The sequence below is a fragment of the Mastomys coucha genome, unplaced genomic scaffold (genome assembly GCF_008632895.1).
Source record: "Mastomys coucha isolate ucsf_1 unplaced genomic scaffold, UCSF_Mcou_1 pScaffold4, whole genome shotgun sequence".
NCBI classification, from domain to species: domain Eukaryota; kingdom Metazoa; phylum Chordata; class Mammalia; order Rodentia; family Muridae; genus Mastomys; species Mastomys coucha.
In genome coordinates, this window is record NW_022196910.1 from 21,049,240 (window position 1) to 21,066,546 (window position 17,307).

At 44.3% G+C, this 17,307-nt stretch overlaps 1 protein-coding gene across 1 annotated transcript in view; it reads left to right on the forward strand.

Moving 5' to 3' along the window:
• Hal (histidine ammonia-lyase) overlaps positions 1–16,752 on the forward strand; it is a 28,854-nt gene extending 12,102 nt beyond the window's left edge. The window contains exons 15-20 of the mRNA XM_031349124.1: positions 2,298–2,363; positions 2,440–2,605; positions 6,050–6,184; positions 14,166–14,274; positions 14,371–14,440; positions 16,239–16,752. Of these exons, the coding sequence (XP_031204984.1) occupies positions 2,298–2,363; positions 2,440–2,605; positions 6,050–6,184; positions 14,166–14,274; positions 14,371–14,440; positions 16,239–16,379 (687 nt within the window). The 3' untranslated portion in view covers positions 16,380–16,752. The remainder of the gene's footprint in view (positions 1–2,297; positions 2,364–2,439; positions 2,606–6,049; positions 6,185–14,165; positions 14,275–14,370; positions 14,441–16,238) is intronic.
• The last annotated feature ends 555 nt before the right edge of the window (positions 16,753–17,307 follow it).

Genomic DNA, 17,307 nt, shown 5'->3' on the forward strand with positions numbered 1-17,307 from the left:
AAAAAAAAGATGAAAGGACCACTTTCAGCATTTGTGGCTATGGTTTCTCAAAGCCAGCTGAGGCTGCTATGTGATTAGCATCTCATAGGCTGGCCTTCACTTCTGCAGCCTGGTTCTAGCAATGGGGGATGCCTTAGGCAGAAAACGCCATGCTAACACATCAAAATGTTTCTGATGAGGTAAGACTTCAGGTTCCTTTCAGACGAGGGCTTGACACAGGCCACAGTTTATGTTTCTGTACACACGGTAAAGCTTTCATTCTCTGTAGCAGGAGTGGGCTCTTCACAGGATTACTTTCCTCCAGAGAGTCTGTTTGTTGGTTTTCTTTGAAGCTGAGATGATGGGTCAGGATACAGTCCTCACAGGGGCATCACTGCTTGTGAAAACAGGCAACCCTCTTAGGACCCCTTTCTTCCCATTCTACAGCTTCCTTCCTTCTCAACACTGGAGAAATGGCTGAGGGAGCAGCAGAGAGAGACTCCCAGCCCGGGTGAGCTGAAGGCTGGTTACTCAACAGCTGTGTCAGGCTTCTCACCCGAGCTTTGAGTGTGCTTATCCTGTAAGCCTATTTCAGGATTTCATTTTCCGAGGGTTGCTTTGTGATAATCCTTGGAATTAAGAATGCCCCAAACATCCCGATGCCACTGCACTCCCCAGAAGGAACAGTAGTTTTCTCGAATGCTTTGTAGTCTCAGTTCACGTGCAATTCTGTACCGGCCCAGTTAGACTTTAAAGGGCAACTCCGAGGTTAAAAGGGAAAGGATTACCAGAAACTTCCTGGATAGAGATGACAGTTTTCTATTTATTTTTTCCCCAGCCATAATTTCAGCCCAAAGTCCTCTACTTTCTTAATTAAAAGTCTCTTGATGCACAGGTAGTTAAGAATGAGTGGTTCTGGTACTGATGTTGCCTAAGGAAACAGGTTCTCAGTGTTCCACTGCACCAGTGTAAGGGAAGGTGGAAGTTGCTGAAATCTAATGACCAACAGAATTAGGAAACCAGATGCTAATAGACATTCAGTTTCTAAATTAGAGCAGCAATCAGTCAGTGCAGGGATTAGGAGGGCAGAGAGGAGACTGTGTGTGTCAGAGATCGAGCGCAGGACACTCTTCCCATAGCAAAATCTTTGTATGCTCAAATCCCTTTGATACTTGAGGATAGCCTACACACTTCTTCCTGTATGTGTTAACTCCTCGCTAGTTTACCTAATACAATGTAAACACTCTATAAGTAGTTGTTTTGTTGTGTTATTTAGGGAATAATGACAGCACACACTGTAGACACAATGTTTTGTTTGAATATTTTCATTCAGAGGTTGGTTGATGCTACAGATGCAAACTCTGGTGATGAATAGCCAAATGCATTGTTTATAAAGCTGAGAGAGACAGAGAGAGAGAGACAGAGAGACAGAGAGACAGAGAGACAGAGAGAGAGAAAGGTTGCATTAGCTTTTAGAACCAGAAAGGAGGAACTGTTACTGTCTTTGCCCTTGTGTCTGTTGGCTTAAACAATGTGTGTGATAGATTAGAACTGTCTCTGGGAGGCAATCACACTCTGTGAGTCCAAAGGTCCCTCCAGCTGAAATGGGTCAGTAGGACCTGTTGGCTACTGTCTGTTGTTGAAGGCTGGTGCAGACACTCAAAGAACAGAGTGGAAAAACATCCCCAGCATTGATTATTTTAGACATTTTGATGGATACCCATCAACCAAGTCTTTTATTTAACAGCATCTTCTATAGAGAATGGTTGTATCTCCATGGATGAAATAGAATTTGACTTCAAACATGTGGTTCATGTTCATAGTTTTAGTTTTTGACTCTAAGTGTTAGGCGGGCAGACTATAAAAATTACAGGGGTTGACATCTCGGATCTCAAGAGAAAACATTTCATGCCCCATGTTTTTTGGTCCCAATTACATGGACACAATTTACCTTCAGTGTGTGAGTGTGTGTGTGTGTGTGTGTGTGTGTGTATTCCTTTATGTCAGTGGTTCTCAACCTTCCTAATGCAATTCCTCATGCTGTGGTGATCTCCAACTATAAAGTTATTTTTTGTTGCTACTTCAAAACTGTAATGTTGCTAATGTTAGGAATTGTAGTGTAAATATCTGTGTTTTCCAATGGTATTTGGGGATTGTGACCCACAGGTTGAGAAACACTGTTTTAGTATGTCAACGACTGTTTATGGGAAGACTGTACAATGACAGTCGCCTCAATACTAAAAATAAACAGATGGGGACAGGAGCTACCTTTGAAGTGGCCAACGATGTTACATTTAAGCCTTAACTTGTTTTGAAAGATGGTCTTTGCCAGTCGAGGGGAGACAATTTCGGGAGGAAACTTCCATGGTGAATACCCAGCCAAAGTAAGCTTTCTAAACGTGCTCCTAACCCCAAATGTGCATTCCAGTGCAGGCCGGCTAAACTGAGGTGTTCTTTTAGGCCCTGGACTATTTGGCCATTGGCGTCCATGAACTGGCGGCAATTAGTGAAAGAAGAATTGAAAGGCTCTGCAATCCTTCCCTCAGCGAGCTGCCTGCCTTCCTGGTGGCTGAAGGAGGTCTCAATTCTGGCTTCATGATAGCCCACTGCACCGCAGCAGCCCTGGGTAAGGACACTAGCTTAGTCACAACTCAAGCCTGTCCACCGAGGGCACGTCTCAGTTTTCCCCAAAGTATCAGCTTTTGCCTTGGAAGGAGTCCTGATGTTTCTCCACTTTGATGTGTATCCTATCTCTCATGCCTAATGTAGCAAGCAGGTTGACTTTTAACATTTTTTCAGAGAAAAGAAAGCTGAAACAATGTAACACTGGAAGATAACAGTGGGGCAGTCAGGCATAGATGGACAATTGCTCCAGAGAGAGGAATCTGGCATTGCCTTTGACCTTCATCAATGTAGCTTTTCTTCCAAAGTGGGGGCGGGGGGAGGAAGGACAGAAACAATATAGTTGGTAGCAAACCGAATGATTAAATTTGGAGACATTCTATTAGATCTCCTATCCACTAAAAAATTAAGATGTTCTCAAAACATATAAAAATACTTGGAAGAAGCAATAGGCCGCCTGGACACTGAGCTTCAGTGCAGCTGATTTCTGATTGGACATGGCTTGGGGCTTCATCAGAGGGATGCCTGCCCCAAAGTTAGTGCCAATGGCCTTCCTTATTTCTTTTCATTTCTTCATAACAACAGTAACAGGGGGAGGCACCGTTAAATCTCCACTGACCAGATGAATAGTCAGAGACCCAAGAGGCTAAGTGGCTTTCCCAACATTGCACACTAGTTGGATGTAGGGAAGATCTCAAACAGGCATGTTGATACCTAATTTTGTGCACTTACTCCAGTGAACTCTTTTTTTTTATCACCATTATCATCATCATCATTTAAGAACTTTATTAACAGGTACTTTCGGTTTGTTGACTTAAAATAAAATCAAGCAGTAAGCTTGTTACAAATTTAAAAAATCTCAACCAGGTATGAAACAATATAAAAAGAAAAAATCTTTAGTGGCATCTTAAAAAAAAAACAGGCATTGAAACAAAACAAAAATAAACTAAGCAACAACAGCAGCAAAGCCTATATTTATCATCACCAAAAGGAGATGTCGTTAGGTAAAAGTAATTTAAAAAAATACCCAGCATGCTTTGTAGACAATGCAGATAGTTCTTATCATCTTTGGTCAACTGGTAAAACAAACAAACAAATGAATAATAAAACCAGGCCCTTAAGGTCTTTAGCTCTTCAGCTCCCAATTCTTGTTGTTGGGCATGCTTATTATGTTCATTTTTCCCCTTGGACTCAAACTCCACCAAGGCCTGTAGCATTTCCTGCCTCCATGCATCTTTCTTGATGTCCTTCCTCTTGATGAAAACCATATCTGTTTCTTACAATGAAGCCCTTTACTGTTCTGAAAACTGTCCATGCCAGGCAGGTGCTGTGCATGTAAGGCTGCCTGGGGTCCCAGGCTAAACGCTGTCAGTTGTCATGACAGTGGCCAGGGCACACTGCAACAGTTGTGGCTTCTCCCAGGTGTGATGGCCACTAGGCTGCTGGGGTAGTGGGACTGTTCAGGGCTCTCTGAGGTCCACTTTCTGCTCCGGCTACTGATCGATATCAAGACTCTTGTGTTTTCCTAACTGTAACTGTGTGCTGGCAAGCCTCCTCACTCTGTTACTTCCGCAACTTCCTGCTGCACAGAGCACACAATGGCTCCAGTCCATGAACTAACTATACATATAAAGCCTTGGTGCTCTGCCTGCAACATGAGCACTAAGTAAACAGTAATTTCCATTTAATAAGTTTGGGAGACAGGTATTCACTGTGTAGCCTTAGCTGGTGGAGAACTTAGAGGTAGACCAAGCTGACCTGGAACTTATAGAGGTTCCCCTGCCTCTGACTTCCTAGTATTGGACTGCCTGCAGCACCATGTCCAGCAATAATATATTCTCAAGCCCTTCCTCACTTGAGCGTCTCACTAAAACTCAATATACTCAACCAAGAAAGAACCAACAAGTTCACCTTCTTCTCTGGATCAGTATCCTCTCTTTCCTCCCTCCATGGTTTCGAAACTACATCCTTAGCACAGAGACTTCCCACTTTACGGTGGGGCAACAGTAGTTGATTTCTAGAGGAAATGATAGCCCTTGAAAAGACTGGCTTGGATGACTTCAGCCTCGTAAGCTACCCACCAAAGATGGTGTTCTTATTGAAAATGTTCCTTCCCTTATTGATCCAGTCCTTTACCTTTTTGGTTCTCATAAGTTTGTATTTTCTATAAAGGTTCTGGTCAGTACAACCCTTGGGATACAATCTTTTGTGGCCAAACCTGAGAGACCTTCTACAAGCCAGGACAACTGATCACCCTAGTTTAAAGCTGGATCCTGAGGCCGGGTGGTGGTGGTGCATGCTTTTAATCCCAGCACTTGGGAGACAGAGGCAGGTGGATTTCTGAGTTCGAGGCCAGCCTGGTCTACAGAGTGAGTCCCAGGACAGCCAGGGCTACAGAGAAACCCTGTCTCAAAAAACAAAACAAAATAAAACAAACAAACAAACAAAAGCTGACCGGGTGGGATACCTTCCACCAGTGGTTCTCAACCTTCCTAATGCTGCGACCCTTTAATACAGTTCCTCATCTTCTGCTGATACCTCCTCCCCCAACCATAAAATTATTTTCATTGCTACTTCAGAACTGTAATTTTGCTACTGTTATGAATCATAATGTAAATCTGGGCTGTCCAAGGGTCTTAGGTGACCCCACTGAAAGGGCTGAGAGCTGCCGCCGCCTTAGATCATTGAAAGAAGAGGAACTTTTTTCTAGGTCAGTAGAAGAGGAGAAAAGACTTCAAGTTTGGCCTTTCCTAGCGTCTAGAACTTGGGAATTTCAGTCTTCTCCCTTAAGGTGTAGCGGCTCAGGCTGACCATATAGCAGCATGTGGGAGTTTATTAAAGCAGTGGGAACTCAGAGCCCATCCCAAACTCAGTACCTGCACTGTAGCAAGATTATTGACTAATATGAGAACTCAGGCTCGAGAGACCCCAGTGTGGATGCCCCTCACTTCTCAGACATCTCTGGTTATCAGCAAGCTATTGTTCAAACCAAGAACGCCTACTCGTATGATGTTGGAGCTAACCATCTCAGCTACTCAGTATTACCCAAGAGCTAGAGGCCCAGCCTTGGCTCTCAATGCTGTCCCTAAAATCTAATCTGGCTCTTCCCTCAAAGTAAGCAAATCATCTTGAGTAGCTGGATTTATCAGTCATATTCCACCCCACCCTTCCCCCACCCATCTTAAATGCATCTAGTATTTTTGGCATGGTTTTATAATATTAGCATTCCCACATTTTTCATACTCATCTTATCTCCAGAATTCACGAGGATTTTAAGATCCTCCCCACTTTGGGAGAATATTGACCTGTGTGTTTTTCCCCTGTGGCTGAGCACCAGCTAGTGCTTGGGTTGTGGTCATGAACCCCTGGAGACTTTGGGGGAGCCCTGTGCTATTCTGGCAGGGTTTCCCTTTAGGGATGCTGACTTACTGGCACTTGTCTCTTGCAGTGTCTGAGAGCAAGGCTCTGTGCCACCCTTCATCTGTGGACTCACTCTCTACCAGTGCCGCCACGGAGGACCACGTCTCCATGGGAGGATGGGCAGCCAGGAAAGCCCTCAGGGTTGTCGAGCACGTGGAACAAGGTAAAGCCAGCAGTGGGAGGTGGGCCTCGTTCGCAAACTAGTTTTCTGGGTCTTTCAAGAAGTAGAATCACTGCCTACAGAATCAGTATTCTCTGGAGGCTCCTTTGGGATGCAGGTCCTCTGGCCCCTCCTAGAAATGCTAGGGAGGAGAGGAGAGTGTGGCTAAAACACTTTCTAGGTGATGCTGTCCCTCACTGAAGATTAAGAACTAAGGAACTATGCAGAGATCATCTGGCTCCTTATATAGCCTTATTTTCAATAAGGTTGAGTCATTGTTTAGTATTCAAAAGCGGAGAGAATTGGGTCATGAAGCCTCACCCTGGGCCTCAAAGTTTTGCCTCCCTTTTTTGTTTTCCCAAATGACTTCCGAGCAGATCTCCATGTTGTTCATACATAGTTCTTCACTTCAGTGTGAGTGGGTTTGGGATGGAGAGATGTCTCAGTGACTAAAAATATATAATGATCTTATAGAGAAGCTAAGTCTGGTTACTAGAATCCATGTTGGTGTAATTGCCTATAACTCCATCTCCAGAGGCATTTACCACCTCTGGCCTCCACAGGTCCTGGCACTCACACATGCTCATGTGCATGTATGAGCACGTACTCATACACACGAGCACAGACACACACACACACACACACACACACACACACACACACACTATTAAAAGTAAATAATAATAAAAACAAATATTCTCTTGAGATTTTATAATTCCCTTTCCCCTTCCAAACCCTCTTATACCCCTCATTTCTCTTTCAAGTTTATGCTCTCCCTTTGTATTGTCATTACCTGCACATATGTCTATGTGCATGTATATACATATGTATGCCTAAGTATAACCCTCCAGGTCTGTATGACGTCATTTGTATTTGTGTTTTCGGGCTATTGGGTGTTGTGTGCCCAGTTGGGGGGCTCTTCCCTGGGGAAGACTTATTTGTCTCCCTGCCAGCATTCTTAGTCACCCACGGTTCTTTGTGTGGGCTTTCCTCCACCTGTGTTAACATATGTATCCGTGTCATCTTCATCCAGTTCATGTGGATGCTTTCTTCTTGGCCAGGACACCATACCACACCCAACAGAATTAAACAGCTGGGGCCTGGTATCAGCACCAAACACAAATGTAAAAGCTCCTAGCCGGAGCACCTCAGCCTTGCCGATGGGATTGTTCAGCCGGGATTCCGGGTCCCTGTTTTAAATTCTGGTTATCATGATTCATCGAGAATCACCCTTAGCTGTTTTCCTGATGACTTGGACTCGGCAGGAAACCAGACTTGTTCTCCTGTAGGAAGACTGGCACTCTGGATCTTCTGGTAGCTTCTTTGTGATCTCATTTTGGCGATTTTGGGTTTTTTTCCTTCTTTGCCCTAGACATTTCTGACGTAGTAACATTGATTTGAAAGATGTAATGAGATCTAGATTCACCCTGCTGTCAGAGATAAATCACCGGGAGAGGTGCCCTAGGCTGCTCTCTCGCTGCCTTCCCAGTTGCTGCTTATCTCTGGTGACAGTGCAATAGCCCTCCATTAGATATAGCCTCCCTAAGACCTTGAGCTGTCGCAGAATTGCCCAGGTCCTGGCTCATGAGGAAAAAATAGCCTAGCAAAAGATAATGTGAGTTGAGGATTTTTTTTCTATTGACAGCTATTTCCATTTATAATTTACCCCACCTCTCTAAAGTGTACAGTTCAACGGTTTCAGTATATTCACTGAATTGAGCAACCCTAAGTCTCAGATCATTTTTATCAATCTGTGCCCCCTCAAACCCTGAAGTCTTTAGTTCATCACATCCCATCCTCCCTATTTTCTCCTGTCTTAGGCAACCACTCTTTTAGGACCTCATAGATGTGTCTGTTATGGGCCTTTCACGTAAGCGATTTCATGCACTGTGTGTGTGTTCCTTACGTCTGGTTTCTCTTACCTAGCATGCTGCTTTTAGGGCTCGTTGATGTGTCAGCATGTGTTACCGCTGGGTTTGTTCTGCTCTGCTAGTCCTGAGCCACACTCACATTTACTTTATACACCAGTGGAAGGACTGGCTTGCTTGAGCATTTTGGCTGCTAGGCAACAAATTTCATGGGGGTGAGTGTTTTCATTTGTCTGGACTGGAATTGTTGGTTCATATAGTAGCTCCCCACCCACCTTTATGGGAAGCTGGAGATGGCTCTCCACAGTGGATACACAATGCTGCATGCCTACTGGTAGAGTTTAAAGACACCCATTTCTCCACATCCGCAGCAGGACTTGTTATCTGACTAGCATAGTGTTTATCTGAATGTCCACACATCGGATGGTTCCCCACTGAAACCATCTGTCTTAGTCAGGGTTTCTATTCCTGTACAAAACATCATGACCAAGAAGCAAGTTGAGGAGGAAAGGGTTTATTTCAGCTTACTTCCACATTGCTGTTGATCACCAAAGGAAGTCAGGAACTCAAGCAGGTCAGGAACCAGGAACTGATGCAGAGGCCATGGAGGGATGTTCCTTACTGGCTTGCTTCTCCTGGCTTGCTCAGCTTGCTTTCTTATAGAACCCAAGACTACCAGCCCAGGGATGGCACCACCCACAGGGGGCCCTCTCTCCTTCATCACTAATTGAGAAAATGTCTTACAGTTGGATCTCATGGAGGTATTTCCTCAACTGAAGCTCCTTTCTCTGTGACAACTCCAGCTTGTGTCAAGTTGACACAAAACCAGCCAGTACACCGTCGCCTTGAAAAACCTTAAAAAGTTTCTCTTATGTATCCCCACATCTTCTATCTATTCATCAAGGCACCAACCCCACCTTCCAGACACACCAGAACAAGCCCACCCCCTACTTCTGATTAGTCTGTGCAGTTGCCTCATGTTGCAAAACAGGGTGAGCCTCTGCAGACACCATTTAGACTACACCATGCCCCATTTGAGAACTTACCAATTACTTTCCAGCACTCAAAACCAGGTCAACCCCATCCATTCCTTAGTCCTGCAAGCCTGGCAAGATCTGATATCAGCCTTTTACTGCCCCCTCTCCCATGCTCTCAATAACCCAGAACCACAATAAAGCCCTATGATGCCAGGAAACACATTACCTTCAGCTCCGACTCTGGGCACTTTCGCTTTCTTCTTCACTTCATCCATGTAGCTACTCAAAGTTCTTACACATCTTCCTTGGCCTCAGCTAAGGCAGCACCTGGCTTTTTTTTTTCTTCCCTTTCTTATTTTTGTTTTGTTCTGTTCTGGGAGCACTCAGTGCCTCGGACACAGCTAGGCTTGTTTGTCTTTCTACAATGGCAAGAATCTCATCTGCCTTGACCGTCTCACTCAATGGACCTGGTTTAGACTTATTGTTCAGATATTTGCATGGCAGTAAAGTCCAGATGGTTGCCTAGCGCATCGATGTCATTCTCTCTGTTTATCAAATGGGAGGGGAATCAGCCACAAGTCAACGAGTGTTAGCTCTATTACAAACATGACCATTTGATTACAAATGGTCAGCAGATACCTCCAGATTCGGGGATCCAGTAGTCCTGGCTTTAAGCGTGAGACATGAGCTTGCTTATCACCGAGCCCACTCAGAATCCTTAGTCAAGTAAGCGGTGTAGGAGTCTGGAAAGTATAGAAAGGAACGTGCCACTTGAGCAGAGCGTGAGTGAGGTGAACTCATCCTCAGCCCTTATGGAAACCAGCCTCTATTGAGAGAAGCAGACATTGGCCAACCTGACAACTCTTTGCAGTCATTAACAAAATACTGAAGGGCGGAGTTATGGGAGGAAAAGGCAGAACCTGATCAAATCTGAAGGGACTGGAATCAGTATTCTCAAAGGAGAACCCAAGATTAAGACAAGAATAACATGTGGCCAACTCTGAGTGAGTATGTGTGTGTGTGTGTGTGTGTGTGTGTGTGTGTGTGTGTGTGTGTGTGTGTGTGAGATGAATTACTGTTATGAGGGAAAGGGAAGAGGTGTGCAAAAAGTAAGTTGTTTTAGGATGCATTGTCATGAAGACATGGGACATCCAAGAACAGATGTCAAAGCCTGGGAGAACACTGCTGGATGATGGTCAGTGTTTGGTGTATAGAGGTCACTGGAGGTAACTAGGGGTATGAGGTGCAGGGGCATGGCCTTGATGAAACTGGGGATGACAAAGGACTTGAAGTACAATAGCTGACTGGAAGAAGGAAGGGAACTGGGGCAAAGGGACAACACCAGGCAGCAGCAGAGCTGGGAAGGGAGGGGAGAGGTGTGAAGTCAGGATAAGCCTTTTCTAGAGACGGGGTCATGCATTTGAATTAGCCTTTAGCCTGTGGTAGGTTAAAAGCATTCAACATGTTTACAATGCACCTGAGTAACACACACATTTGTAGTATAGCTAAGGAGCACTGTAATTTGTTTTCTTAGGATACTTTCATTTCTTATTAATTCTGAGTAGTTCTTTTAATACAGTATATTCTGAGATTACGGTTCCCCCTCCCCACCTCCTACCAGACTCTCCTCTCACCCATCCAACAACAAACACCTTCTTTCTCTCTCCCTAGAAGACAAAAAGACCAATAAAACAAACAAACCAGAAAAAAAAAAAAAACAAAGCAGACAGACATAGAAGAGAAAGAAAAAAGAGAAAGCACAAAGCCCACATACACACGCAGATAGGCACAGACATAAACCCATGAAAACACCAGGTTGGCTTCACCACTACTCTCTCGCTTACCTGTGTCTGGCTGTCTACTGCTCGGCACGGGCCCCCCTTATGTGTACTTTGTATACTCAAATTGTATATGCAATGAGTTTCCTTTGAAGAAAACTAATTCTTCCTTTGCAAACAGTTGTCGTTTGGAGATAACTCCTGGGTTAGGGATGGGGACTTGTGTCCACTTCTTCTCTCCATTCTGGGATCCTACCTGGCTTGAACCTGTGCAGGCCCTAGCTTGAACTTGTGCAGGCTCTGGGCATATGGCCACAGTCTGTGCTACTTTGTGTGTGTGTGTGTGTGTGTGTGTGTGTGTGTGTGTCTGTGTCCGTCCTGTTATATCTGGAAGGCATTGTTTCCTTGGTGTCTTCCACCACCACTGGCTTTTACAATCTTTTTACCTTCTCTTCTGAATAGATCCCTGAGGCCTAGGGTGTAGGGGAGATCCGGGAAGGCATCTCATTTAGGTTTGAGTGTTCAAAGATCTCTTCCTCTCGTGCATTGTCCAGCTGTGGGTGGAACTATATTAGTTCCCATCTACGTCACGAGGAAGCTTCTCTGATGATGCTCAAGCAAGACATTGATCTATGAGTACAGCAGAATGCCACTGGGAGTCATTTTATGGCTAGGTTCTTTTATTACAATAGTGATATTTGGTTTTTCTCTAGGACTATCTAGTCTCAGGTTCTTGGCTACCTGAGCTGTATCTGGCCTGGGTTTCATCTCATAGAGCAGGCCTTCAATCCAACCAGATAGTGGCTGGTTGCTCCCACAACTTTTGTGCTTCTATGCACCATTGTATCTTGCAGGCAGGTCACCCTTGTAGACAGAGGGATTTGTCCTGAGTTAGTGTTTAGCTTTCTCACCTAGTAGCACGCAGAGTACCTTCCAGTCCCAATACTAGTCCACAGGGGTGAAGGTTCCAGAAGGTTCCAGCTAGGCACCAGCTCAACTCCCCTATGTTCAGTGGGACTTACAGGTGTTGTCTGTTTATGGAAAGCTACCAGTAGACTTGGAAATAGCCTGAGTTGTTTGGGGGATTCTATGGGACTCCTTTGGGCCAGCAACTCGATTAGATGTAACCTTTCACTTTGTGGTGTAAGAAACCCAGCTGTGGCATTGTCTCTTCTGCTATTTGGTGAAACCACTTACATTGATTTCACACATGCATATATTTTAAGAATCTTCTATTGTACTAGGTTTTCACAGGACCCTTCAAATGGCCCTTCATGTTTGCTGACCCTTCCTGTATTTCCTCCCTCCCTTCCCCTTCTCCGTTTACTCTTCCCATTGCAGTCCTCCCAGACTGCCTCTCAATAGCTGGACACTCTATTTCCCCTACCTTAGAACTGCCTCCTCCTTCAGTCCCTTATCCTATACCTAACCTCTGTGGTTACACAGATAGTAGCACCTCTATTGAAGGCATAAAAGCTGACATGCTTTAGATAATTTTCATCCATGTGAATTTTACTTAAATGAAGAAATGAATCCTAAAACTAGAGGGCATTACCGAGATTCACCAGGTATTGCCCATGTGCTTGAATGACAGCTTGCACAGTTACAGATGAAGATACACTGTAGCCCTGACACAGTTGATGGATTTAGGGAGGACTACTGGCTACAAAGCGAAATGTGTCACAAGCAGCAACTCTAGAGTTTTTCAAACTGTTTCATGTTTATTTTTCAAATGTGTGGTCCCTGTTGCTTTCCCAACTCTTTGAAAGAGGCCTCTCCTCTTTGGAAGTAATACAACATTTATCATACATTCTCTACCTGCACCCGATCTTGTAACTCATTTAATTTATAATATAACAATATAGGTTAGTTACCTAGGGAGACATGTAGTCCCATTTGGCAAATATGGCAACCAAAGCAGAGGTCAATGTACCTGAAGCTGCGCAGTCTTAATGTCAGCAATGGGATCTAAACCCAGGTTCGAGTCCACTATCTTCAGTACTCGACATAAGAAACCCAGCTCCCACCTCAGAGGTGAGAAGAGATAGTTTATTCTGGAGTGGATTCTTTGATTGGCTAGGAACACAGATTTAAGCTACCCCAAGTTCCATGTTTCTAACATGGTAACCAAGGGTGAACTTTTTATAATGCTAGAACAAAAGAGCGTCCTAAATCCAGCCATTTTTTCAAGCATCAGGTGGGAGCATCAGATGCGTGGGTTCTCGCAGAGCAGAGAATTCTCAGCCATAGTCTCAGATGCCATTAGGTGCCATTCTTTGTTTGGGGGTTGGAGGGAGATGGTGATTTGCTAAGTTACTATGTCCTAGAAGGTTTCACATGATAGTCATGAGGATGATAGATCAGACACAGAGATTGGTTAGCTACCAATAGTCATTGATGGCTATCAAGTGGGACTTATGTTGGCCTAAGATGGTTTGGATTTTGGTCTTGCAGCATTTCAATCTTCAATGATCACAAAGTTCTAATCAGTTTATTAGCTTCGTAGAATCCTTAACGCAAGCATGGCTTCCCTCCACCCCTCATCCCCATCCGCACCCTCCCACCCCTACCTCCTACTCCCCAACCCCACCTGAGAACTTCAGTTCACAGTGGTTAGCCCAGATGGTCTATTAAAATTATTTGACTTCTTGACTTTTGGTTTGTGAAGCACATTACGAATTTGGGTCAGCACAGAAAGGTCACGAGGGAGAGAGGATAAATAACCCACTGCAGACCTAGAAGAAATGTCACATCTTTATTTAGTAAAACTTAGGGTCCAAGTAGGGATTGGGTTGCTCATGCAGACTTCCCTCGCTAGCCACACAACACAAACCTGGCCAACAAACCTTGTTGAGTAGGGGAACCGGCTGGTAATTTATCTTGCTAACTGCTTTGATTCTGCAGCTCATCAATAAAGATAAAACCAGGAGGTTAGAAAAAGAGGTTTAAAACTAACTTGGAGCTGGAAATGTATATAGCACAGTTAGTATAGTGCCGCCTCCTGGCATGTACAGGCCCTAGGTTAAAGCCCAGCACCACATAAACTGGTTGCAATAGCGCATGCGTGTAACGCCAGCACCAGGAGATGAAGGCAGGAGGGTCGTGAATAATTAAAGACCATCCAGACCATCCTTGGCTACAAAATAAGTTAGAGGCTAGCCTGCGATACTTGAGATCCTGTCTCAAAATAAAAACAGTAATAAAAAGCTAAAAGCACAGTAGTAAGGTTATTTCATTCTATCAAAACACAGAAAACCAACTGTTCCAGTAGTCGGCTCCTAAGAGTCACAACTGTGGGTAGTTTCAGCCCCATAAGGATGAAGCCAGCCTTTAACCAGCTATTTCCCCTCATTTGTCTTAGTGCTGGCCATTGAGCTTCTCGCGGCCTGCCAGGGCATAGAGTTTCTGCGCCCCCTGAAAACAACCACTCCGCTGGAGAAGGTGTACGACCTGGTGCGCTCCGTAGTAAGGTACAGTCAGCAGGTCTCTGGGACCTGCCCCACTTCTGAACAGCGTGTCTGCAGACGCAGCATTGTGGCTGATGCCTAGATCTGCTCTCTCTACAGGCCCTGGATAAAAGATCGCTTCATGGCACCAGACATCGAGGCAGCACACAGGTTGCTTCTTGACCAAAAGGCAAGCTGACAACTTTATGGAGGGGGTGGGACTAGGGCGTGTGGGGGAAGGGTGGGGCAAAGTGAAGTGGGAGCTGGATGTGGAGAGACTCTTTCAGCCATTCTCTCCTGGCTGTTCCTAGGAAGATCAGCTGATTTGTAAGGTGACTAAAAGACATTTGATAGTCCCCCAAAGGTCCAGATAGGACCCAAATACGGACTGTGGAAGTGGGTTTTAAATGGAGTGTCCAGACAGTATGAGAGCAGTGGTTCATTCTCTAAGGTGTCCTCTGTGATGCTCAAATAGTGCTGGTGTTAGCACAGCTGACACCACCAGGGGAGAAGGCACCGTGAAGGCCAGGGTTCTACTGTTCCTGTACCTGCCGGCTAGGCAAGATGCAGTTTTCCATATTTCTTATCTCCTTTGGTTGTATTGACTCCAGACTTAGGCAACTGGTACAAATGCCTAAAAGGCTGAGCCATCTTTAAAAATACACAGATACACAGTCATACACACACACAGACACACATGCACACACACATATCCTATATATATTAAACCATATGCATATATTACATACATATATATGTCTACTATATAAAGTGTATGCATAATGTGTATTTAATACATATACCTTTTACACACATACATATATATATATATACACATATATATGTACATTTTTTAATGCTTTAAATCCAACCTTTTGAATCACTAGTGTCCCTTCCCTCGAATCACTTGATTTTCCTTAGAACTGTGACTTTGCTCTGGGGAAACAACTTTCCTTGTAAGCTTTGCATCTCTTATTTTGAAGTAAACCCCATATCCTTGAGCAGACACTTCTTTTCTGCCACCAGTACAAAGGTATGTGAGGGGCTAGCTTAAAAAGAATAAATGTTCTTTTTTGGATTTTTTTTTTTTGACAGTATTTCATGCTATGTAGCTCAGGCTGACTCAGAACTCACTGAGCAGCCGAAGATAGCCTCAAGTTCACAGCAATCTTCTTCCTTCAGTGTATTCCAGAAGCAAGGGTGTTAGGATTCAAGCAGAAGCCACCACACTAGCTGAGAATATATTTTGTAAGGTCATAGAACAGGAAAGATTCCTTGGCTGTCAGGGAGCACTGGAGGGAGGGGAGAGAGGTGGAGGAAGCTACAAACCAAAAAAATGGAACCCTTAGAAAATAGATTGGCAGATGAAAAGGAAAACTTGGCATCATATGCAAACTTAGCTTCCCTCCCACGATTCTCAGCAGAAGGATGGAATCGATTCTGATTGGCTGGGACTCATGCCATATTTGCATATATTTGCATATATTTGCATGCTTGTGGCCATAGAAACACAGCCTGGGGGAATTCACTGTCTCACTTTTCAGCTTCCAAGTCTTGCAGTGTGGTATCTACCATACCTTCCCTTGAGTGAGCATCTGGCATTTCGCTCTGAGCTGCCAAGGCTCTGGTGGGTTGTGTGTGTGTGTGTGTGTGTGTGTGTGTGTGTGTGTGTGTGTTTGCACTTGCATGGGCATTTGCTTGTTTTGCTCCGGAGGAGGAAACCGCTTAAACACCCTTTAAAAAAAAAAAAAACATGAGCACAGTTTTAAACTTTGTATCTTAAAATTCTTTAATGGACCCAGCAATTAAATGACACAGATTCTGTGTCAAATGGTTCAAAAAAATAAAAAAAACAAGCAAGAAAGCTGCAGTTATGTGTTTGACCAGGTACAGAGGGTGTTTTGATTTGGGGCAAAGCTCATGTTTCATCATAGCATGTAGAAAACATCTTGTCCATATTTCGACTTTGTTCTTTGCTCGCCTCTCAGGTTTGGGAGGTTGCTTCACCATACATCGAGAAATACAGAATGGAGCACATTCCAGAATCCAGACCACTTTCTCCAACGGCGTTTTCGCTAGAATCTCTCCGAAAAAATTCAGCCACAATCCCAGAGTCTGATGATCTTTAACGGGCTTCTTCAAGGACAGGCACCTCAGCTTGAGCTGAGCACAGCACTGGTGGGATGAAGGAGAGTCCCAGGAACCGCCTTCGAGGTGTAGAACTCATCTCTTTTTGGACATACTCTGGTTAGGCCATGGCAGTAATGCAGTTGCTGAACCCAGAGCCCTGTTCTTGCTTTCTTGTTGCTGTGGTTTGAGAAGTACTGGGCACCTTCTGATCGTGGAGTTTTCTTTCTTGATAATATAAACTGGCTACACTTAAAAACAGCCACAATTCCTTAGGTTTACTTTTTACTCTTGTTATTAGGAAAATCAATTCAGAGCATTCTTTTTTAAAAAAAAAAAAAAACCATTAGGGGGCTGGAGAGATGGCTCAGAGGTTAAGAGCACTGACCTGCTAAAGGTCCTGAGTTCAAATCCCACAACCACATGGTGGCTCACAACCATCTGTACAGCTACAGTGTACTCATATACATAAAATAAATAAATAAAATTTAAAAACCATTAGATTTTGTGAAATGTTAAAAGGAAAAAAATATTGTCTTGGGAAACACTCTACTTGGCTGATTGTACTATACCATAATCTGACAAATATGGCTCAAGTCAGAATTTGTTCTTAAGTCTCTCCTTCTCAGTCACAGAAAAGAGTCTTGCACAAGAGCAGCTAGTTCAGGGGCTGCATAAACATGGGGATCCAAACTGAACTCAGATCTCCAACATCATGGTAAGAAAGGCAGGGGCGGTGGTGGGCACCTGAGCCCCAGCTCTGGAGACAGACAGGTGGCTCCTGGGCCTCACCACTTAGCCAGCCTAGCAAAATGGTGAGTTCCAGGTTCAGGCTCAAACCAAAAAGAAAAAAAAAATGTGGGCATTGATAGAAGACATTTTAACATCTACCTCTGGCACTACATGTACCCGTGTGAGCAATCATACCTG